The 25,583-nt window shown below is 42.5% G+C and overlaps 1 protein-coding gene across 1 annotated transcript in view; it reads right to left on the bottom strand.

The window, feature by feature from the left end:
* Window positions 1–6,428: 6,428 nt before the first annotated feature.
* Window positions 6,429–25,583, bottom strand: part of asb13b (ankyrin repeat and SOCS box containing 13b) — a 32,006-nt gene continuing 12,851 nt past the window's right edge. Inside the window, exons 5-6 of the mRNA XM_034218791.1 lie at window positions 8,049–8,240; window positions 6,429–7,955 (exon numbers count right to left, since the gene is read on the bottom strand). Of these exons, the coding sequence (XP_034074682.1) occupies window positions 7,807–7,955; window positions 8,049–8,240 (341 nt within the window). The 3' untranslated portion in view covers window positions 6,429–7,806. The remainder of the gene's footprint in view (window positions 7,956–8,048; window positions 8,241–25,583) is intronic.

Below are 25,583 nucleotides of genomic sequence, written 5' to 3' on the forward strand. Positions count from 1 at the left end.
CAGATTAATTTTTTTTATGGATTCTTTGTCAAAGCATTTAAGATATTCATTGCTATCGGGATGTTAAGAGCATTCCATGGAATATAACAAAAAGTGTATCTTGAGCCGGTTTCTCAAACTTACCTACCCCACCTTTTAATATAAAAACTAGGGCCGAGACTTTAACGCGTTAATTAAGATTAATTAATTACACAAAAATTAACGCGTTAAAAAAATTAACGCATTTTAATCGCACTTATTTTTGCACCGCGGAACGTTTCTCACTGGATGAGTTTCAGGCGTACCGATTATACTGGAGCACCAACTAACGTTCATGACTTCAGACAACAACAAACCACAGTGAACAACAGTGGGAAATGTTGTTTTAAAAAACGGACGGATGGAAGCGTCGATAAGAGCACGGTTGTGTGCAAATTATGCAAAAAGGAATTCGCATATCACCGCAGCACATCAAGCCTCAAGTATCACGTCAATGCAAAACATATAGCAGCTAGCGTGGAAGCTAGCGTGGACGTTAGCCTCTTTTATCGCGTTCACACCAAAAAGAGCCGGTACTAAAATTAGTTCATGAGAACCTTTTTACCCCCACGAAAGTCCCTGCTAGAGAGCAGAGAGCTGCTAGAGAGCAGGGACTTTCGTACGGCTCTCTTGTGAGAAAAGAGCTATATTTCTGATTGGCTGGGCGGATTGCAAACCACGCCCCGTAAAACTCCCAAAAAGTTTTGTGAAGCCGCCATTTCATTATCCTCGCATTAGCATTATTAGCATTAGCCCAGCGCAGAAACGCAGAGAGACTAACTTATGGCAACACAAAATAAAACATGGGAGCGGTGGAGATGAGGAGGTGTCGGCGTTCTGGCGATTTACTCGGAAGGCTGCTGGGACTCCCAGCAGCTTCTACTGAAGCCAGTCCCCAACTCCGGGGACTTCCGGCCGGGGACTTTGGGCGGCAGTATACGCCGTGAAGTGGTTTGCGGCCTGCCAGTAAACCCAAAGCAGAAGAAGAAGAAGTGACGTCAGCGGCTTCATTTGTTCTCATGAACTAAGTTCTCATGAACCTTTGTGGGAAAAGTACTGCGGTGTGAATGCGCCTAATGGTATACTAAAATCCATGTGAAAAAAATTGCTTCTCACTGTTCTTAGGTCAAATATTTATATGCGATTAAAAATGCGATTAATTTCGATTAATTAATTACAAAGCCTCTAATTAATTAGATTAATTTTTTTAATCGAGTCCCGGCCCTAATAAAAACCTTTCAGAAATTCAAAAATCTATTTTTTAAACAGTACACATTCACCTTGCTAACTGAATCATGTTGCTAACCAAAAGTCCACCATGTGCTCATTAAATGCTAATATTAGCGAAAAATGTCCACCCTGTCAGCAAGCCTTCCATGACAGGGTACAAATAGTTTGCATGACAGGGTACAAATAGTTTGCCATAATTTCATTATTATCCAAATATTTTTTCTATTAACTGAAATATATTGTTGAGAAAGGAACTAAATAGCTTTCTGAAAATGTACATTTTATAATCAGTATGTAATTACAATGTATTTACTCTACTTTGAATTTGTCCCATACAGGGTGGACACATTTTTCTGTTTGCATGTGTGGAGTCTATTTTTATATAACATTACAAGATTCTTATGATTACATTATTTGCTTATTGTGCTCATTTTATGTTGCTGTGACACTTAGGAATAAATGGACACAAACACCCCCCCCCCCCCCCCACTATATCTGAAGAAACGTTAGCGAAAACATATTACGTATATGATAGAGACAGAGTAGGGAGGGATTTCGCCAGCCGGCCGAATGATGATTGGAGGATCGTGTTGCCAAGAGACTCTTGTCTGAGTCTGTGCACGTACCAAAAAGAACCAAGTCTAAACTGCGGTATCTCTTCATCTAGTCTTGACCAATCATAAATGTACGGGCAACGCTCTGTGTAATAAAATGTATTGTCGCACGTGGTTCGAGGCTCTTTACGGATATGGTGGTTACAGATTATAGCTTTGCTGCCTGTGATTTCCAAGACGTGACGAGTCTTTGGCCAAGTGAAAATATATCTTTTGCTCTCTTTACAATAAATAGTTAAACTTAGAAGTTGTCTGTCTTTTCTGGAATTCTGAACCCAACACATGTACATTGTCTGCCTGCAATTAATTTATAAAAAGTGTGGGAGCTTGACCAACATCCATTTCTAACAGCATAACATATACTTAATACAATGAATATGAAGTTCAATGGAAAATCTCAGCTTTTTTTTTTGGAAATGGGGAAGTCTCAAATGCACCGTATGGTGATATTGACTCATTTGTAGAATGGAAACTCCCCCAAATTGCGTAAACCATTAAATCCCCAAAGCATTTCCGCATGAAGAAATATATAATCTATGAGGTCACAGTAACAGTTAAAACACAGTTTCTGTTCATTAAAATAACCGCAGTCATTGTACTGATTCAATGTTAAAGGGCCCATGTCATGCTTTTCTGGTTATTACCCGTCCCCTTGTGTGTTATGAAGGTTTTTATGCATGTAAACGGTCTGCAGAGTCAAAAACCCTCAAAGTACACCCTGTAAGGAGTAAAACTCTAACACAGAAAATACCTCCCCAAAACGCCTCGTTGGAGATTTCTCATTTTCCAATGTTGTCTTCCTGGGTATCGTGACGTGCCCTTACCCAAATGAACAACAAATGACCGGATTGGTCCATTCCGGCGCAGCACCTCACACACCAGGATCCCTTGGCGTCACTATCTCGTCTACTACAGGGAGTCCCATTGACTTGCATAGAGCTCCCTGAACGCTGGTAATAGACGAGTTGGGATCGCGGAGAAATGCTCTCCGCAGATCCATTCTCACAGCCGAGTATAAGTACTGATTAGTTGTTTGTTATATGATCACTTTAAACAGGCTATTGCAATGCAATATGAGGAAAACATCACACTTTAGCTAAATGCAAACAACTTATAAGCAAAACACTTCAGAATCAGAAATCAGTATCACAAATACTTTATTAATCCCCCGCAGGGAAACTGTGTTAAAAGTACTTAAAAGTCAACATTTGTTCTGTGCCATTTGCAACTAAAAAACTATTGCTGCAATATTATCTGAAATATACTGAACTGGTGATATTAAAACATGACCTGTTCCAAAAGAGATATCTACCATTAACACCATTTACCAGCCAAATGCTGGTAAATCATGCAAGTGGCTGGTACTGTATGTTGCACGCACCAGCCACAAATAACAATGGCAATCTATTGAGTGGCTGGTAACATTTCAACATTCACTAGGCTAGCCATTTGGCCAGTGGACAAAAATGTTAAAATGTGACCTCTGCAACCGTATTGTTTAATTACACTGGGTCTCGAATGACATCTTTTAAGTCTACTATAAATAAACATATTCCTCTATCCTCTCACTCAAACCCAGTGTAATGGTAACCTGATAAACCTGTAACATTAACGTTACGTGGTCAACAATAAACCTGTAACCTGCCTATAAACCGACAGATGTATTTATGTATGTAACTATGTATGTTTCTACGTTTAACGTTAGCCAGTAGATGGTGGCAGCGGAACGTAATGATTAACGTTACCGACCTTTTTTATGTCATGTCAAGAGTTGGATGTCAACGCCACTCAACGCAAACAAGTGTGACAAGCAAACATTCACTCATCTTTTCAAATATTCAGTTACAAAGCTAGTAGCTAAGTTAACATTACATAGCTGATGCTGAGCTAAACATGTTTGCTAACCGTCCATATGCGTTAATGTGACTGACCTCTCCGGGTGAGTTTTCAAGTGCCTGATGAAATTTGACGTTGTTGCACCAGCATCCTTGATTTTAATATTGCAGACTTTGCAGTGTGCGCTCCTTTTGTTGGTGCCGCCGGCGTTTTGTTCGAAGTTTTTATAGTTGAACCTAATTACAAGCGGTACAGCTGCAGGTGTGCGGCCTGTCGCCATGGTGTTACCATGATGTTAATGTTAATGTTAAAGGTGGGGTAGGTAAGTTTGAGAAACCGGCTCGAGATACACTTTTTGTTATATTCCATGGAATGCTCTTAACATCCCGATCGCCGGCCCGGCTAAAGTAACTGGATGGCCGACCTGCCTGTCAGCCTTCCATCGGGGCACAAACGTATCTCGTGCCCTCATTGGTCATGTGCGCGTTCGTGTGTGTTGGAGGAGGGGCTCTGTGAGGAAGTGGCAGATTTTCTCCGGTTGTGTATTTTCTAATTCTAGCGATCTCGAGCCGGTTTCTCAAACTTACCTACCCCACCTTTAATACGCCAAAAATAGAAAACACAATGATTGTTCACGAGTCCCAAAACACGAGTCCGAAGTCTTTTGAGCAGGAGTCCAAGTCAAGTCTGAAGTCTCTGTGTGTGCGACTTAAGTGCGACTCGAGTCCGAGTCACAGACTCGAGTCCCCATCTCTGTCACAGCGTTATAAACCTTTTTCTTACTCAATATCAAGCCACAGGTATTGCTTTTACTTCGGCTGTGACTGTTTGTGTGTGCTCAGGATGAGTTTCGATGTGTCTCGCTGTATCGCCGACCCGGAAACCACACCACCAGCTCACACTGCAGCAGCGAGCCTCGCAACGTCCCGACCAATCAGAGCACACTGGGCTCACAGGGAGGGGGGGGGGGGAGCAGGAGCTCCAACAAGCCGTTTAGGACAGAGTGAAATTCAGTGAATACACATACTATACAGAGATGCTGTATGAGAAACCAATGTGATTTTGGAAAATTGCACAATTTAAATATATTCTAGACCTCAACAATGGAATTGTGATCAGTAGAAATGGCCATGACATGGGACCTTAAAGTGAATAACCGATTGGGCAACAACAGACCTTATTCAGATTCTGATGACTTCAAAACACTTTACACCTGATACCTGTCAGCCTCTATAGCAGCGGTGCAAGTTCAGACATGTTTTTTGTACAGTGAGTGAATGCAGTCTGACTAGCGTGTGTGTCACTTATTTCACTCGTTTTCATTTCGTGTTGTGCCTGCGTGTTGCTCTCGTCTTATCTTCAGTAGGTTCCTCTCTAACTCACCAACCTGATAGCTGCATTGGCGTGACCTTGATAAGGTATTTTATTTGGTGGTAACTAATCTTTGCCTGCTAACTCTCAGGACAGGATTCTTGTCCAGACAGATATCTACATATATACACCAGTTTTTACAAACCAAAGGGTTTTGGAGAAGTCAAAGTACATTTACTGTAAAGTTTGAGGCCCTATATCTTTACATTACATTGCATTTAGCTGACGCTTTTGTCCAAAGCGACTTACAATAAGTACATTCGACCAGGAAGACACAACCTTGAAGAAAACAGAATCATATAAGTACATCAGGTTTCATAGAGCCAAACATTTCAAGTGCTACTCAACTGGCTTTAGGTAAGCCAGTCCTTTATTAGTATAAAAGTGCTTCGTTAATAGTTCTAACGCTCGAAGTGGAGTCGAAAGAGATGAGTTTTCAGTTTGCGCTGGAAGATGTGCAAGCTATCTGCCATCCTGATGTCAATGGGGAGCTCATTCCACCATCTTGGAGCCAGGACAGCAAACCCACGTGTTTTTGCTGATGGGAACTTGGGTCCCCCTCGCAGCGAGGGCGCAGCGAGTCGTTTGGCTGATGCAGAGCGTAGTGCACGCGCTGGGGTGTACGGTTTAACCATGTCCTGGATGTAGGAAGGGCCAGATCCATTCGCAGCATGGTAAGCAAGTACCAGTGTCTTGAAGTGGATTCTAGCAGTTACCGGAAGCCAGTGAAGGGAGCGGAGGAGCGGAGTGGTGTGGGAAAATGTAGGAAGGTTGAAGACCAGACGAGCCGCTGCATTCTGGATGAGCTGCAGAGGTCGGATGGCACATGCAGGTAGACCAGCCAGGAGGGAGTTGCAGTAGTCTAGGCGTGAGATGACGAGAGCCTGGACCAGAACCTGAGTCGCTTTCTGTGTCAGCAGTCTCTATTGAGAGTACAGCAGAAACTCTCACACAAGTCATTGTAAATGATCTAAGTTACATTGATTTAGTTGCATGCTCTGTACTTTACAAATACAAGAGTATTTGCTAAAAAAGTACTATTAAAAACACTTTTTTTAAGGTACTTTTTTTGCAGCATTAAATGCATTTGAGAAGTAGTGAGCATACAACATATTTGTGTAAAAATGTGTTTTGATATCGTCTTTCTGGGTTTTTTTTTCATGCAGGTTGGTTTGGAAATTAAGAATAATTTTCCTCACAACAATAATCACAAAATGACAACCCAATTCGTTTTGACAAACAGCCCTTTTGAATACATATTTCCCCACAAAAATATCTATCAATGTTGATGTTTGTTGTTCAGGTACAAAAGAAAACACAACACTGGAGAATTATTTTTAAAATACTGAAGTGGTCTGTTAACTTTAATTTAATCGAGGTAGAACCATCTGTATTATTTACACATTAACATTAAAAATAAATACTTTCATGTTATATACAAATAAATACAGTGATATAACCCTAGTTATAAAACTACTTCATGTTCCCTCTGTGCTTAGTTAAATATTACAGGATCTATAATAAAGTCACACTTACTTGATCATATTGAGCAAGCCAAGTTCACGTTTATATATTTTATATTATATAATCTCCAAAAAGCCATTGATTAGATAAAGCTTCTGGGATTCATTGTTTGGGCCGTACATGCCCGTATGGGAGTGGCAAATCAGGAATGTGCTCAGGGTAAAGGTGGATTAAGCTCTGCTGGAGGTAATGTAAGGCCATCAGAATCGTTATAGTAATAAAGATAACAGTTGTTGCCGTAACAAATGCAAAGGGCTAAAAGGAGAATCTGTGGGTCTGTCAAAAATCATATACTAAAATACTATTAATGCTGATATGACGCAATAATTCGTATATTTATGTTCCAACTGCATCGTTTGTGTATTTTGTTTAAGTGAGAAACACCAGGATGTTTTCTAGAATAACAAGAATTTCTGAGTAAGAGAAGTTAGGTTACTTAACTGTTAAGTATAAGAGTATGTTAAGCCTTAACATACTCAACTGACGCACAGTGCATGGCGGCTCCTCGGACGGTACAATGGTGTGGTGCACTGCACAAAAATGAACGGTTACAATAACTAATTATGAATACAGCTGAGTGAAAGCATGGGAACACAGGTTATCAAATAAGACATATTACTTGAGTTAACTTGAGTGTGAACAGTCTTTTGGTCATGGCCTTATTAATTGTAAAATTTAGTAGGCAGTATAGAGTACATACAGATTGACTTTGTGGTACTATGCAGTAAGTTTGTATATTGTTTCGAACACAGCCCAGGCCTCATCTCTCTTAACCCTTAAAAGCATTTGTTTTTCCTGCAAACAAGATAATGACAAACAGCAGAGTTGAGTTTGTGTAAAGTAATGGTTAGTGGGGAGCCAGAAGATAAAACCAGAGTTGAATGCAAGTAAATATTGGACTTAAAATTAATGTGTTTTTTTAAACATGACTTATTGCTGTGTGTTTGCTGGGTGTGTAACCAGGCAGTTGTTTGATGACAGGCAAGCCAGAACTTCTCGATCAGTTTGTGGTACAGAAATCAAAGTTGCCTATTTTGCTTTGGTAAACATTCTGATTATTGATGTTGTGAAATCTCTCTGCACCAAGCTAGTCATCTGTGATGTACTTCTGCCAACTTCAACATCCTGTCAGACTTTCTGAGTTCTGCAGGGTCAGCAGACATATTCGGTCTGGATTTTTCTGGAAGCTGAATCTTGGGTGTCTCATTGCTGTCTAGATCTCAATAACTGTAGGTGGCATGTAAGAAAGAAAACGTATGATGCGATTGGGCAGATCCAGCTTGGAAACAACTTCACATGCTCTTATGCCGAGAGCCCCTCTCACAGCCACTCTGCTGATCTGCTGTAGACTGAGAGGGGTATCTATGGAAGAGAAAGCCAAAGAGGTAACATTTTATCTGTGCTCTTAGATAATTTATATTTTTAGCAGTGACAGGAGGCACACTTCAAACTTACTCTCATAGAACTCAAGGGAGAGATACGAGGGAGATCCCAGACTGGTGTAGTGGATGGGCTTTTTTTTCAGATTATCCCTCGCGTACACGTTTACCCCAAACTCCACAAGTAGATCGATCAAGTCGACGCTCTTAGTTTTGGCTGCGTGATGAAGAGTTGTCTCATGTAACGTTGCAGCATTCACATTTGCCCCTTTGGGAAAGAAAGACACGCAAAACTGTATGAGAAAGAAAACACTTTTCTTGTATATACAAACTGTGTATTTACAAAATGTATACTGCCATGACATCCAGTTAGAATATAATAGCCGTAAGCATAACAAACCAATACAAGACACACTATAGGCGCGGTGCACACAGTTTTGTGGTTGCTTATCAACAGACAAGGACATTTTAGGAAAATGTATAAATCTCAATTAACTTGAGTAAATAAGGTGTTTTACAAAATAAATCCTTATATATATACTGTATCTTACAGAGATATTAATATAGTAACATGATTTATTTATGATACAAACTTCAGCAATATCGGGATGTAATTGGAAAAGTATTCTTAAAGTTGCCTTGAAATACATAATATATTACAAAAGCACAGATAGCAACAATCATTAAAGGTCCCATGTCATGCTTTTCCGGTTATTACCCGTCCCCTTCTGTGTTATGAAGGTTTTTATCCATGTAAATGGTCTGCAGAGTCAAAAACCCTCAAAGTACACCCTGTAGGGAGTAAAACTCTAACACAAAACTCCCCAAAACGCCTCGTTGGAGATTTCTCATTTTCCAATGTTTTCTTCCTGGGTATTGTTATGTAGGGATACCCAGTAGCCACGCCCAGTGCTATGGCCGCACCCTCTGCCAGCCTAACATATACAGAGGGGCAAAAAAGTATTTAGTCAGCCACCAATTGTGCAAGTTCTCCCACTTAAAAAGATGAGAGAGGCCTGTAATTTTCATCCTAGGTACACTTCAACTATGAGAGACAGAATGGGGGGAAAGAATCCAGGAAATCACATTGTAGGATTTTTAATGAATTAATTGGTAAATTCCTTGGTAAAATAAGTATTTGGTCACCTACAAACAAACAAGATTTCTGGCTCTCACAGACCTGTAACTTCTTCTTTAAGAGCCTCCTCTGTCCTCCACTTGTTAACTGTATTAATGGCACCTGTTTGAACTCGTTATCAGTATAAAAGACACCTGTCCACAACCTCAAACAGTCACACTCCAAACTCCACTATGGCCAAGACCAAAGAGCTGTCAAAGGACACCAGAAACACAATTGTAGACCTGCACCAGGCTGGGAAGACTGAATCTGTAATAGGTAAGCAGCTTGGTGTGAAGAAATCAACTGTGGGAGCAATTATTAGAAAATGGAAGACATACAAGACCACTGATAATCTCCCTCGATCTGGGGCTCCACGCAAGATCTCACCCCGTGGGGTCAAAATGATCACAAGAACGGTGAGCAAAAATCCCAGAACCACACGGGGGGACCTAGTCAATGACCTGCAGAGAGCTGGGACCAAAGTAACAAAGGCTACCATCAGTAACACACTACGTCGCCAGGGACTCAAATCCTGCAGTGCCAGACGTGTAAAAACTCAACTAGACGTGTTTGGAGGAGAAAGAATGCTGAGTTGCATCCAAAGGACACCATACCTACTGTGAAACATGGGGGTGGAAACATCATGCTTTGGGGCTGTTTTTCTGCAAAGGGACCAGGACGACTGATCCGTGTAAAGGGAAGAATGAATGGGGCCATGTATCGTGAGATTTTGAGTGACAACCTCCTTCCATCAGCAAGGGCATTGAAGATGAAACGTGGCTGGGTCTTTCAGCATGACAATGATCCTAAACACACCGCCCGGGCAATGAAGGAGTGGCTTCGTAAGAAGCATTTCAAGGTCCTGGAGTGGCCTAGCCAGTCTCCAGATCTCAACCCCATAGAAAATCTTTGGAGGGAGTTGAAAGTCTGTGTTGCCCAGCGACAGCCCCAAAACATCACTGCTCTAGAGGAGATCTGCATGGAGGAATGGGCCAAAATACCAGCAACAGTGTGTGAAAACCTTGTGAAGACTTACAGAAAACGTTTGACCTCTGTCATTGCCAACAAAGAGTATATAACAAAGTATTGAGATGAACTTTTGTTATTTACCAAATACTTATTTTCCACCATCATTTGCAAATAAATTCTTTAAAAATCAGACAATGTGATTTTCTTTCTCATTTTGTCTCTCATAGTTGAGGTATACCTAGGATGAAAACTACAGGCCTGTCTCATCTTTTTAAGTGGGAGAACTTGCACAATTGGTGGCTGACTAAATACTTTTTTGCCCCACTGTGTACTGTTGGAAGCTCAGGTTCAGTTCACGACTGTATCCAGTCATGTGAGGGGAAATCTTCATTGTATGCCTTACGGAGGGCAGAACCACGACCAAGTCAGTGGTTGACATTACTTGTTAACACTGTTCCTTCAGATGTTCGAGCCGGTATTGTACTGTGTGCGCTGCATTTCACGGACCAAAGCTTCGCAAACATTGCAGCGATTCATGCCGGATATGCACAGCGTAGGACACTGAAGGACGATGCTGTTCCTACTTTGTTTGGACCAGCGGGAGATTCGGGTACACAACCTGTAAGTACGCATTGTTGTTTGTGTATTTATGGTGTTTAAAACAAACAAGGTATCTACCACGACTGTTTAAATGGGTAAACGTTTTTGCGGCAGCTAAGCCATTGACACAGTGCTAACTGGGCTAACTAAGTTGCTAGCGTTTCCATACATCAACTCCAATGTCAGCAGATGGCTTTACATGTATCTCATAACAGGAGAATGTCTGCATTCACACGAAATACTCATATTAATATTAATAATAGATTTAATTTGTTAGCGCTTTTACAGGTGCTCAAAGACGCTTTACAGATATAGTGAAGAGAAAAGAAAAGGAAGGAACAACAAATAAATATATAGTTAAAGTTAAAGTCAAATAATAAAAAAACAATCACACATTAAAAGCCAGATTGAAGAGGTGAGTTTTTGTGAGTTTTTTTAAGGTGGTGAGGTCAGTGCAGTCTCTGATGGGTTGTGGGAGTGAGTTCTAGAGGGAGGGGGCAGCGACGGAGAAGGCTCTGTCCCCCCAGGTCCGGTGATTGGTGCGGGTGGGGATGGATAGGAGGTTGGCTTCTGATGAGCGGAGGCAGCGGGAAGGGGCGTGGTGGTGCAGCAGGTCTGTGAGGTAGGGGGGGGGGGGGCTGATTGTTGAGGGCTTTGTGAGTAATGAAGAGGACTTTGAAGTTGATTCTTTGATGAACGGGGAGCCAGTGGAGGTTCTGGAGGATGGGAGTGATGTGGTCTCGGGAGCGGGTGTGGGTGAGGAGGCGGGCAGCAGAGTTCTGGATATGTTGGAGTTTATTGAGGAGGTTGGATGGTATGCCGTAGAGCAGGGGTGGCCAACCAGTCAGAGGTTAAGAGCCACATTTTTTCTATGTTACTGCAAAGAGCCACATCAAACACACAGTCACTGATACCGCTTGTTTCAGTTTTTTGTTTTCTGGAGACAAGATTTCAACCACGTCACTGATGCATTTTTGTGGCATTGGGATATATTTTTTTTAAATCCTCTGGAGCAGAGAGAGGAGCTGTGTATTATTGTTATTGATTAATGCATCAGTGTTTCTTAGGGTCAAAAACACTAAACTCACAACTTCAAATGAAAGCGTTTAGTTTATTTAATAAAAGAGCACATGTTCAATGTGAAAAGTGACAGTAGTTATAGATTATTTGCAATTTGGTGCGATATATATATATTTTTTAAAATTATATATTTTTTTTAAACACCTTGAATTTCAGGGGGGGCGCGGGGCTCCGTTGGCGGTTGTCTCCCTTCCAAGACAATGGTAGGGGAAACACTGGATAGTAGTGTTTAATCAACGATAGGTTTTCCCCCCCTCAAAAAGTGATTGGTTCACTGCATCGCAGGTATTATTGTGATTGGCTCTTGGGCCACATCAAAATTAGACGCGCTGTCATCCTCTCATACTGACACCTGACACCACACATACACACGTAGGGAGAGCCCGGACGAAAGTAACACGGAACGAAAGTAACGGAGCAATTTTATCCGAGCCCAAACAACTTTGACCGGCCAAATTACGTCAGAATTATCAGCATTCAATACTTAACAGACCTACTAAATATCAGGTTTAACTGTCGTGTTGTCACGATACCAACATTTTGGTTTCGATACCAAGTCAAGAATTGCGATTCCGATTATTTTTCGATACTTTTCTTAAAAAAAGGGAAACAGTCTTAAATGTAATTATTGTGCTTTATTTCAGACCAGAACCAGAACCATAACACAACCTTTAAACAATGAGAACAATAAATGACAAGAATTCGTATTAAATAAAAGTAATACATTTCTTACAGACAGGCCTCGTGGTGTCCGTAGGCTTGCCCTCACTGTCAGAGATATAGCTAAAATACTTCCACATTTCGCTTCTGGCGTCTTTTTTGTCAACAAGCCGAGGGGCAGCGGCAGTTGCACTCTCACTTGCAGCCATGCTTCTCGTTTTCTCACATGCTCTGGCAGCTAGCGCGTGCACGAGTGCGGGGAGGCACTTGAGCGTGCTTTAGAGGGGCGGGACTGTAGGCACGGCTGCAGAGCAGGGAGTGGAAGCAGAGCGCTGAACACACACAGCTCTTATTTAAACGGCGCTTTCTCACCGGAGTACTTTCCACCGTCATTCTTAAACGGAGGAATCGTAACGTTTTTAACGGCAGGGTATCGCGGTATACCTTTCAAGTATCGGTACACCGTGCACAACTAGTCAGGAGTCAGTGTCTCTCCCCCGAACTCACACATATAAAATTCAATATGAACTGAAGAGCCGCATGAAACTAGGCAAAGAGCCGCATGCGGCTCGAGAGCCGCAGGTTGGCCACCCCTGCCGTAGAGGATGCTATTGCAGTAGTCGAGTCGTGATGTGATGAATGCATGAATCAGGGTTTCAGCAGCAGAGGAGGAGAGTGATGGGATGTGATTTATGTGGTGGTTGAATTTGAGCTGACTGTCGAAGATGACTCCGAGGTTGCGGATGTGAGGGGGGGAGATAGAGTGTGGCTGTCAATGGTGAAGTTGAAATTCTGGATGTCTTTGATACGGGATGGGGGGCCGATGATGATGATGTCTGATTTGGCACTGTTCAGTTGGAGATAGTTTGTTTGCATCCATGCTTTTATTTCTGAGAGACAGTTGGTGAGAGTGGAGTGTGTTGTGGGGGTGATGGTTTTTGTTGAGATATAAAGTTGGATGTCATCGGCGTAGCAGTGAAATTGAAGGTTGTGGCGACGAATTATTTTGCCAAGGGGGAGCATGTAGAGGATGAAGAGGAGGGGGCCAAGCACCGAACCCTGGGGGACGCCTTGGGACAAAGGAGCAGTGGAGGAGATGCAGTTGTTGATAAACTGATGTCTGTCGGTGAGGTAGGATTTCAGCAAGGAGAGTGCAGTGTCTGTGATGTTGAGTGATGATTCGAGGAGGGACAGCAGGATGGCGTGGTTGATGGTGTCGAATGCTGCGGTGAGGTCGAGGAGGATGAGGATGTTCAGGTTGCCGGAGTCAGAGGAGAGGAGGAGGTCGTTTGTGATTTTCAGAAGAGCTGTTTCGGTGCTGTGTTTTGATCGGAAACCGGATTGAAATGGCTCAAAGAGGTCATTGGAGCTGAGGTGGGATTTTAGTTGTGAGGCAATGACACGTTCAAGTATTTTTGACAGAAAGGGGAGATTTGAGATGGGCCGGAAGTTGGACATGATGTCAGGTGTGAGTCCAGGGTGTGATAGCAGCCAGTTTGAGAGAGGGGGGAACTGATCCAGATCTGAGGGAGGAGTTAATGATGGTGGCGATGAGTTGGGAGATGGCAGGGAGTCTCTCTTTAACAAATTTGGAGGGCATTGGGTCAAGTGTGCAGGTGGAGTTCATTCCAGTCATGAAGTCGGACAGTTGCATGGGGGTCACAGGGGAGAAGTGGGACAGGGGCTGTGAGGTGAAGGGGGGGAAGCCAGGAGGGGAGGTGGGGGGTGCTGATGAGGGTGTCAGATTGCTGTAAATGTTGCTGATTTTAGTTTGGAAAAACGAGAGGAAGGAGTTGCACTGTTCGGTGGTGAAGGATGAGGTGGCATTGTCACAGGGTTTGAGAAGTTTGCTGATAGTGGAGAACAGACGCTTGGGGTTGCTGGAGCCAGACTGAATGAGTTGTGAGTAGTAATTAGACCGGGCTGCTTTGAGTGCATTACTGTACTGCTGGAGATAGTCTTTGTAGATTTGAAGATGGACTGTTATGGCGCGTTTCTACTGCAGCGGGTAGCTCGCTTTAAGCGTGCCGAGCCGTGCGGGGCCCGTTTTTGGTTGCGTTTCCACTTGGCCTAGTTTTGGCCCGGGGCTACTTTTCCCCATTTTTTCTGGCCCGACTAAATCGTGGTTCTAGGGCCAGGAACAACCAGGCTGAGTCGGGCTGAGTATGCTAAACTAGAGAGAGAATCGCTGGCAAGGGGGCTACAACTACAACAAGATGAACATATTTGACCGTGATTTAATTGTAATACACGTTTCAAAATGATGCCGAAGTAACAACATACTGATACCGGTTAGTAAATACAATGAATTAATGCTTTGACAAGTCTGCAGACAGACGGCAGGCGAAAAACCCTTTTAAAATGCGTGTTTTCTAAATGGAGCTTGGCTAAGCTAACGTTATATATGATCCGACCGTCCACACTCACAACAACGGCCTATACAGACATAAATAAACCAGCGACTGTATTCGCCATGACACAGGCAGTCTGTGGTTTGTACTTGTTTAACTTTTGTCTAGTTTCTGAACAGATAGGAGCTGTGAGCTCTGAGTGCTAAGAGCTAACGACTGTGTTGTTTTTCTGGGGCTCTCATTGAAGATGACGTCACGGCTCAGCCTACACTGCGTTACTATAGTAACTGCCCCAGTTCCTAAACTGTAATAGAAGCGCAGCATTAAAGTGAGCTGGGCCTAATAAGCAGGGCTGCACATAACTGGTGCGCAGGTGCGCATGCGCACCTCCGCCAAAAAAAGAGCACCGGGTCATTTGAAACAAAGCGCATTTGCGTACCAACATTGAGAGAGGGAGAGAGAGAAGGGAGAAGAGAAAAGAGAAAATAGAGGAGAGAGGAGAGAAGAGAGAGAGAGAAAGATATTTGCGAGTTGCATATGAACCATGATATGAACTCAGGGCCGGCCCGTAGCTCTGGCTAGATGTTCGCCTAGGGCGCCAGATCTGGGGAGGTGCTGCGCTGGCAGTTCTGGGAGGGAAGAAAACATTTTGACCGTTGGGGCTCATCCTAATTTTCGGCCTTGATGTAACAATATTCATAATTAAGTAAATGTAACACCCTTTTCACCCCGGTTACACCTTTCATTTGCCCTGTACGATGGGTGCTGTAAGTGATGAAAATGGGGGATGTTGGCTTATCTGGCGCCCGCAGCTCACAGACAAAATGCGAGTGAGAGGGAGGGTGCACCGGTACCAGCGCTGTTGTTGTCTGGTGCCGTGCTAGCTGCTCTAACGGATATAAGAAGAAGATGTTTCTACAATGATGTGGAGGGAGAGTCCTCTCCAGTCAGACTGAGAGGCTGATAACTACAGCTCAGTGAGGTAAAGGACTCTGAGTGTTTAGATAGTTCACTTAGTCTAAGTTCAAACGGTTTGGTCACAATTTATGTAAACACATATTTCCAAGGCACTCCTTTATAATTATTGGGATGAACAGGTTTTAAATCATTCCAATGTATACTATAGGACAGTAACCAAAAATATCCTTTAAAACTGGAGAGATAAAAAAAAATGCATAAATAAATAAATGTTAAGGTAAAATAAGATATGAATGAACAACACAAATAAAATAAGTTACATTAATTTGTTATTGGCTATGGTAGGTTATTGGTTACGTTCACATACTTATTTGATTACATCCACTTGTCTAAGATGACAACAGAGACTTTCGACCCATAACCAGCTGTTGACTTTTGGATGCAAGCATGCTAATCGCAGACTCAACCAGAGAGAAAGTAGTAGGCCTACATCATCAGCTACCATGTTTGACAGAGAGGAAGACAGTGAGGAGAACAGTCAGGAGGGAGTGATGACAGCTTTTAGGATTACTGGTCGTGCTAATGTTGTCTTGTGTTCACCTCTGCATGTGTGTTCTGTGCACCTCTGTGTGTTCAGTGCCGTGTGTCTGGCAAATAAAGTCAAGACCCCCTCAAAAGTTACGGTTTATTTCATTTTAAGGATGAGCACCAAGCAACATCTCCAGGTGCTCCTTTGAGAACCAGGGCAAAAAAGTTATGTGCACCCCTGCTAATAAGGCCTAACCAAACCGAGCGAGAAATGTTTTGTTTTTGTGGGGGCCAGTTCATTGAGACAGAAGGAGAGGGTGCTGTTATAATAGTCCACAAGTTCAGATGGGTTTTCAGAAAGTGGGGGGGGGGGGGGGGGGGACAGACATCTTGCAGGTAATGGAGGCAGTGATTGCTGAAGGTGAGATGGATTTGAGATTTCTGTAGGTTATTGTGCGTTTTTGCTTTTGGGCGGGGATGGGGATGTTGATGTCCATGATGATGGCCAGGTGATCAGAGATGTGGAGATTGAGGCTGGACAGATGATGGATGGTGAGACCAGTGGAGCAGACCAAGTCCAGGATGTGACCACGGCTGTGTGTTGGGAAGTTGATGTGTTGAGAGAAGTTGCAGCAGTGAAGGGTTTCCTTAAATTCAGAGGCATATTTGCAGGTCGGGTCGTCAACATGAATGTTAAAATCACCTAAGAGGAGAACAGATGGGGATATGGCAGAAAGCTGAGTGAGAAAGTCAGAGAGGTCGGAGAGAAAGGAGGGGTTTGGCTTCGGGGGACGGTAGATGATGGCTGTGACCAGGGGAGTGGGACCAGAGAGTTTAAAGATCAGGTGTTCAAATGAAGAAACATCAGGGATGGGGATTATGGTAGCTTTTATTTCCTTTCTGATAATAGCAGCGATAGCTCATAGACAGTATACTCCGGGTGATTTACCGTACAGTCAGTCGCGAAACTTAATTACATTATAGTTGGCGTTCCTAGCGTGTATACTACCGAGCTAAACAAGAAGGCTACCAAGAGCTAGACATGCTAGGGAAAACATTGTTTTTATGCCAGCTACAATGAATGACCGAACGTAGCAGACTACCCGTATAAGATTGCAATTGTAAACATGTTCTTGCTAGCCTAATATGAACCACTAGCTGTTGTTCATAGTAGGTTGGCATATTACACTGAACAACTAGCAAACGTAGGTTAGCATATTAATCTAGCTGGCAAGCTAACGAACCTAAAACAACTAAGTTTCTCTAATATTTTGTGATTTGCATTTGATTTTGTCCAGCCAGATCAGGAAACTCCTGGCGTATCCGGCAGACAACACGTGACGGGATGACCACTCTGATGCCTCGTCCTACAAAGCCACAGCACCAACTTACAAAGCTGCGTTAGGCAAGATGCCGAAAACGCCTATAAGGGGAGGAATGGATGATACAGTGTATGTATATTTACACATGTTCATTTTGTACATTTCTAAAAATAAAGTTTGATGGAAATACTTAGTAGCCTTTCTTCCCTGAATTATTTGCTCCTATAACATATCATTCATATATAGCAAACCATGATTTGATTTTTCATGAAACACAGTAGTAGTTTATTACAGGTAAAAATAACTTACTCTTCTTCCGTTCTACGCCTCAAAGGTCTATAATCAAATCTGTACATGTTATGGAGGTTCTGCAGGGTGTGGGGTATGTATGGTGTATATCTTGGCATATAATGTTGTGTGCTACTGTTGGTGTTTTCAGCTAGCTGGCTACATAATTAGGGCCCGAGCACGGAGCGCTAGGACCCAACGGCGTCCTAGCACGAAGTGCGAGGAACCTATTGTTCTTCGTGGTATTATTTTTCTGCTGGCGTTTCCTGTTTTTGAGGCCTTTAGGACGCTTCAAAAGTTGTATAATTTTTCACGGACACCAGGACTAGTGAAAAATACAATATTCTGGAGTCAATGGGTTAAATATTCCAACCTGCTCACTAGCACCCTCTATCAAAAGCCCATTTCGGAATAAATGTACAAAGTCGCATCGTAACTCCAAATGACCTGAAATTTTGCACACCTATCCGGGTGGACCTGCTCTACAAATAATCCTCTTGAAACCCTAAGCCCCGCCTACATTTCTTTTTTTTTAATTAGCATAATGTTCAAAACAGTGAACACTTAAAATGAACACTTAAATGTTCAGTTTTTCAACACCAAACTTCGTATACAGCATTGGTGGAGGGTCAGACACATTACCATAGAAAATGAGCATGTTAAGACGATAAATGTATGAATCATGAATCAAAAAGGCGGGGCTTAGAAAGAAATGCTCATAACTCATCAACAATGTATCCATATATCACAGATTTTGGTGGATAGGTTCAGTCTGTCTTGGGGAATAGGAACACCAAAGCATTTTCATTTTGGAATATAGGGAGCGCCAAAAACACCAATTTATAACTCAAGAGCGGATGGACGAATTTAATTAAAAAATGTTTAGACATACTCTGGGGGTGACTACGAACTGAGATTTTAAGTGTCGCAACAAATGCAGAATGTGGGCGTGGCCTATGATTTTTTTTTAAATTACGATAGCATAAAATGAGCTTCGGACGCAAAACTTGGGACACACGTCAGAGCCCACGACCTTTCAAATTTTTCCAAAAAACTGCTCACTAGCGCCCCCTATTGTGTGGTAGTCACATATAGTTTCTTAGAACTTCATTAATTTTGGCACAGACATTCCTCATGGAATTCCGGACATATTTGTAAATAGCTTCTATTAGCCCCGCCCCCCAGGAAGTCGACCATTTTGAAAAATATGTGTTTTTCATGCATTTTAAGCACATTCTTGTGAACTCCTCCTAGGGGAATGATCGGAAAAATTCCAGTCCAGGACAAGTTCAGCCCATATCCAATGTGATGCTAAATTGCGAAGGAATAGTTGATCGCTCAAACGATGAGCTCGTAAGCAAACGGAGAATTTTCAATTTTTGACGATTTACATGTCACAAGTTACTCCAAACTACTCGCATATAGTTTTTCCGATATTCACGAAACGCTGTATACAAATTTCTCTTATGATTGCGGACATATTTCAAATTTGCTTTTATTAGCCCCGCCCCCCAGGAAGTTGGCCATATTCAACAATGTTCGTTTTTCATGCATTTTAAGCACATTCTTGCGAACTCCTCATAGGGAAATTATGGGGAAAAAATCCTATCTAGGACAAATTCAGCCCATATCCAATGTGATGCTAAATTGCGAAGAAAATAGTTGCCAGCTCTATCGGGGAGGTCATAAGCTAACAGTGAATACACCATTTTTGACGATTTACATGCCACAAATTACTCCAAACTACTCGCATATAGGTTTTCCAATATTCACGAAACGCGGTATACACATTGCTCTTATGAATCTGGACATATTTGAAATTGTTTTCCATTAGCCCCACCCCCCAAAAACTCGGCAATTTTCAAATATGTGCGTTTTTCATGCATTTTAAGCACATTTTTGCAAAGTCCTCCTAGGGAAATGTTCGGAAAAATTCCAATCCAGGACAAGTTAAGCGCATTTCCAATGTCATGCTACATTGAGAAGAAATAGTGCTTCGCTCAAACGGGGAGCTCGTAGGCTAACGGAGAATGTACAATTTTTTACCAATAATATGTCAGATAAGCTACTGAGACCTGCCTGTCTGGCACATCAACACACACACACACACACACACACACACACACACACACACACACACACACACACACACACACACACACACACACACACACACACACACACACACACACACACACACACACACACACACACACACACACACACACACACACACACACACACACACACACACAAACACACACACACACCACACACACACACACACACACAACACACACACACACACACACACACACACACACACACACACACACACACACACACACACACCTACTGTTAGTCCAACAACGCCCTTTGCTGGCAGCATATTCATTACAACAGACACCTATACACTCCCTAACCCTACTGTTAAATTGTAGATATCTCCTAAAGCCTACAAATAAAGTGTGAAATGTAGGCCTGTTACATATATTATTGAGCGATATATATTATACACACTGTTCTGCTTTCTGCACTGACCTCAGCAGCTGTTCTCACTGTAAACATTGCCTCACAATGAAAGCAGATTAAAAAAGAAATAGCCTAACATCCAGGGGAGATGTGATTAGTGAGTAAACAAATGGTAAAGGACAGAAAGTCTGATGCACATTTGTTCATCTTAAATAACTTATAATCACAACGGGAACAGTTTGCAGAGCTGTGCTTCGTTGACATAAGTCCAGCCATGCGTCACACCTCTTTTAAACATCACTGTTGGCTGAAATCGTCTCCGGAGAATACTTCAGTGTACCCTCGGTTATAGCTCCTCCAGAGAGACTCCTCTCTCCTTTCTCCTCTAAATCAGTGTATCCTCGGTTACGGCTCCTCGATAATCGATCCTCGACGAGCCTTTAGAGAAATTTGCTTTCCTTCGAGACCGCGTGCCGACATCCGTTTCCGGGTCGCTACCAGAGGACCTGGGTATGAGGGGCCGTGTAGGCCAAAATTCAAACTCTCCTCGCATACACACTACTGAAAACATCTGGCCTTGCTAAAGTAACGTGTTATAGCAGAAAGTTTAATACAGCGTATTTCTGGTATATTCATTTTATTATGTCACCCATGGGCGTCGCAGCCATTATATGAGGGTGGGACAAGTCCCCCCCACTTTTTCAAATGATTAGTTTAGACCCCCCCACTTTTACTATGTGGAAAGTCCGTGAATCGGTTATCCACTCGCCGCACTTTGTAGAGAGCTGTGTCAGTGCTTCATATCAAATCCATTCCACTTGCTTATTGAGAGAATGCCCAAATCAATGAAACTCCGTACCATATTTTCACTGCTACTTTGTACCAAGGCAGATTCTCCCATAGCGCGTGCATGTTCAAGGAGTGTTGTCATAGTTGGACAGCTCAGGGGCCTCATTTATAACGCCGTGCGTAGGATTCACGTGGGAAGGTTGCTTACGTAGTAGAAATCCAAAAAATAGGTACAGACATTTTCCGATTCACCAAACATTGCGTACCGGCGAGGAAAGTGCGTACAGCACTTCCTACGCCGGTTTCCCTTTATAAATCACAATCGACTCGAAATGCGGTGCAGCTTTTGCGGGCTTCACGTAACGCCCATATTTGCCTATAAATAGTCAAAGAAACGCCCATTCATTTTGACTGACAGGAAATGACGACAGAACAGCTAAAAAAGACATCTCACACCGTGTCAGATTTTGGATATTTTGGGGAGGTCGAGATAAATCATATTGTTTGGTGGATGCCGTTTGAACCAGAGTAGCAGCATGGAGGTCGGATCGTCACCAAAATAAATAAATAAGTGGTCAGAAAAAGGTTCATGACAAAAAAAATACACATAGCCTTCCTCAGGCAGTGTGTTTGTACCGGGGACAGGAGATACCCCCTTGATGAGAGACTGTAAGAAGTGATCGGGGAATCCCTCCGGAGTGGATCATGACGACTGGATCTGAATTATGTTTTCGTATTTGGTGGTTTGTGTTCCAGCTGTCGATCAGCTGTGCGCAGCGTCTCCACTGCAGCAACTCGATCCACCAGTTAAAGGAAATACAACTAATGTGTTGTGTTATATTAGCTGTACAATTTACCACATATGATGTTCTTAGTTTCCATACCTCCTGTGTTTTATGAGCGACTTATCAAGTCTTAGCAAACGGCATAAAACATGATTAAACATGGTAGTATATAAAACCATGCTCGTACAACCTATAGAAATGCAAAACCGCATCATTTATGAGAAAACATTTCATAACATTAACACAACATATTCGAGGTGGTTTTAAATAACATAGGCCTATCCGTATTTATTTATTTCTCCAATGTATGTTTTTGTGTGCACTGAGGAGTCTCAAACAGGCGTTTGTTTAATCATTTTAAGATTGGCTTTAATCAATGTTTGAAAATGAATTCTTCATATATGATAAATGAGAGGTAACATTTTGTTTATGGTATTATTTCCGCATATTTCTCTCCATTCTTCCTTCTGCCAACGGTGTCGCAGTTTCTCGTCTCTCCCGTTTTTGTGCTTAGTGCGTACGCATGGGTTAGAGTTTACGTGGAGGACCGCACGTCAAGTTAGTATTTTATAAATCGCAAACATTGCGTAGAAACTGGCGTATGCCATTTTTTGAGCGTATATCCCTTTATAAATGAGGCCCCAGATCTGTTGTATGAAGCGATGCCGGTAGCGGAGGTAAGGCACACACACCAAGTGTTCAGGAAATGGTTAATACAGCGAAAATCAAAGCTGACGATCTCTTGGTTTGATATGTTTTCTCCCCCAGACAACATGGACATAAGAACATGTTTTTCAAAGAGTAGGAAAGTAAGTCTTCAGCTGGTGCGGCGGCAAAAGCGTCTCACTTCTGGAGAGGAGTTTCGTCCCTATGTCATGATAGAGAGATATAAATAGCCTACTGAATAGTTTAGATGAGAAAAGGCATCGAAATGCCAGGTTACTAGTATGTATCCAACCCGGTATCACGGTGAGACGTGAACATGTGACGCTTTACCATTGCTGGGAGACGTGAAGATGTCACGGTTTCGTCTTTTCAAAACGTGAAAAGCGTGACAGCAACACGGTATTGTTAACCCATGTTAACCAGTGGAGAAATAACCGGAAATACCAAGCAAATGCTACCCCGACGTAATGATTTATTTTTTAATAGTCACACTCGATTACAGCAATTTTCTTGTTGCCCCAGCTGGTCGACACCTCTTTTAGCATAAACAAAGGCTACATTAATGTATTAAATCGATGTTAATCCGTGCGTGTGGATGTGGAATTAACGGACGTGACGTTGTGCGATTGAGTTGCCAAGCACCAGCTTCGGTTCATGTTAATTTACAAACTATTCAACTACAACCGTAGTTATATTAAAAAAACATGTTAGAAGGCCTCACGAAATACTTTTATGCACATTAAAAATGTAAATGTGAAGGAATGTGTGTATAACAAAATACATCGGTCATTAAACGAAACCGGAAACAGACGTAGGCAAGATCCTCAGCTCGATGATTGGATGGTTATCCGCAATGCATGCTGGGATTTGGTGTTTATGTGATGTGAAATCTGAAAACGTTTTTTAAAAATACAATAATACTTTATTCCGAGTGTGCTTGCTTTACTCTTTGAAAGTCATCACATAACGGCATTGTAATACACGGTTCGGCTGTATTAAATATGACATATCTGCCGTAGTTCTCTATTTATAGAGCCCTGCTGAGAAGACATGTGCAACTCAAGGCATATGCTCGAACGGGAGCTGCCTGGACGCTGCAATCATGTTGCACACTATCCGTGCTGAGTGTGCTGACTTTTCGTACAATGTCCCACTGTCTGGCTGCCTGCATAAAGTCAAGTGCTCGGCGCAGTTGTGGCGAAATGTCGCTCCTCTGTTTTCATTTAAACAGCTCCATATCCGTTAGCGCAGCTAGCTAGCACCAGATGCTAACAACAACAATGCACGTAAGGTCTCTCTCTCGCTCGCTCGGGCCACACATACACACACCCTCCCGGTCCTCCAGATGGCCAGTCGGTGCCTGCCGGTGAGCGTGGAAGTGTGGTCTGCCACAAGCGGGCGGCAGGAGCGGGGCTGTCAGCATCAGCTTGTAGACGGTATTTTAAACTCGATGCGCTCTGAAACTACTATTGTTATTAACGCGTTAACTTGACAGCCCTAGTTTTTATATATTCTTGTGTGTACTTAATTACTTTGTATTAAATAGTAGCAGTCTGTATAACAAGAAGCTGGAAATATGAGAAGTGAAACATTTGTATTTAGAGTAGTGGAGATGTGAGAGATGAGATATCCTTATTTGGACACCGCATGGCAAACATCTGGAAGGCAGCAGACTAAGAGGGGTGTGTGTTCATTGCAGTGGCTATATGCTGTACAATTACTGCTCAACTATACCTGTATTTGTGTTTTATTGATTTCTCTCTGTTTTATTCTTTCATGTTGTGAGTACTAAATTGCCACAACATTGTGAAGTAGTTGGCTTAAATGTGCTTAATTACTCTGTATGAAGTAGGAGCAGTTTTGCATGACAGGAGACTAGAGATGTGGGAGAGGAGACATCCTTATTTAGACACAGCAGGTCAAGTATCTGGAAGGCTGCATGTCTAAAATAGGTGTGTGATCTAAAGTAACTGATATGCATTACTTGTATTGGCCAACTATAAACAGCTAGGTCGTAAACATATCTTTAAGATACCAAAAGTATGTGAAACTATGTGTGTATTGAACTGATGGGGGAGGGGGCCGGAGAGAGGGAAGTCTATGCAGAAAATGTGTGTGTGTATGCAGGGTGCAAGAATGCGAGACAACGGACACCAGATGTGTTTGTTTTGCCTCAAACTGAAGAGACTCTTGTTTCCTGGCTGGCTCGCGCTGATTCGCTGCGACAGGCAATTGTTTTTATATCTCCCAATAGATGGGAGGAGCACCAGACACAACTCCTCCCCGTTGTTCTTACATGTATCCTGTTGTGTTCTTTGTCCGGTCTCTTTTTTCCTCCTGCTGCCAAGATAGTAAGATCTAACAGCACTCGGACCAGAGCAGGGGTACCCCTTTAACTTGTATTGTTGTTCTTTTACCATTAAAACAGATTATTGTTTAACCTTTATCCTGGTGCTTTGAATTCCTTCTTTTATAATTTGACTAGCTCATCAAAGGATACGCGGAGACGAGGTGGGTTTCAGACCACTCATTGCACACACACTACTGAAATACTCTCACATTCACTACTGAACACCTCACACACACACACACTACTGAAAACATCTGGCCTTGCACACACACTACTGAAATACTCTCACATTTACTACTGAACACCTCACACACACACTACTGAAAATCAAGCCTCACACATATTACTGAAAATTAACCCTCACACATATTACTGAAAATTAACCTCACACACACGAAAATTAACCTCACACACACTACTGAACACATCTGGCCTTGCACACACACTACTGAAATACTCTCACATTCACTACTGAACACCTTGCACACACACTACTGAAAACATCTGGCCTTGCACACACACTACTGAAATACTCTCACATTCACTACTGAACACCTTGCACACACACTACTGAAAACATCTGGCCTTGTACACACACTACTGAAATCCTCTCACATTCACTACTGAACACCTCACACACACAACTGAAAATTAAGTCTCACACACACACACTTGAAATCCTCTCACATTCACTACTGAACACCTCACACACA

This window comes from Gymnodraco acuticeps, unplaced genomic scaffold (assembly GCF_902827175.1).
Source record: "Gymnodraco acuticeps unplaced genomic scaffold, fGymAcu1.1, whole genome shotgun sequence".
Lineage (NCBI taxonomy): Eukaryota > Metazoa > Chordata > Actinopteri > Perciformes > Bathydraconidae > Gymnodraco > Gymnodraco acuticeps.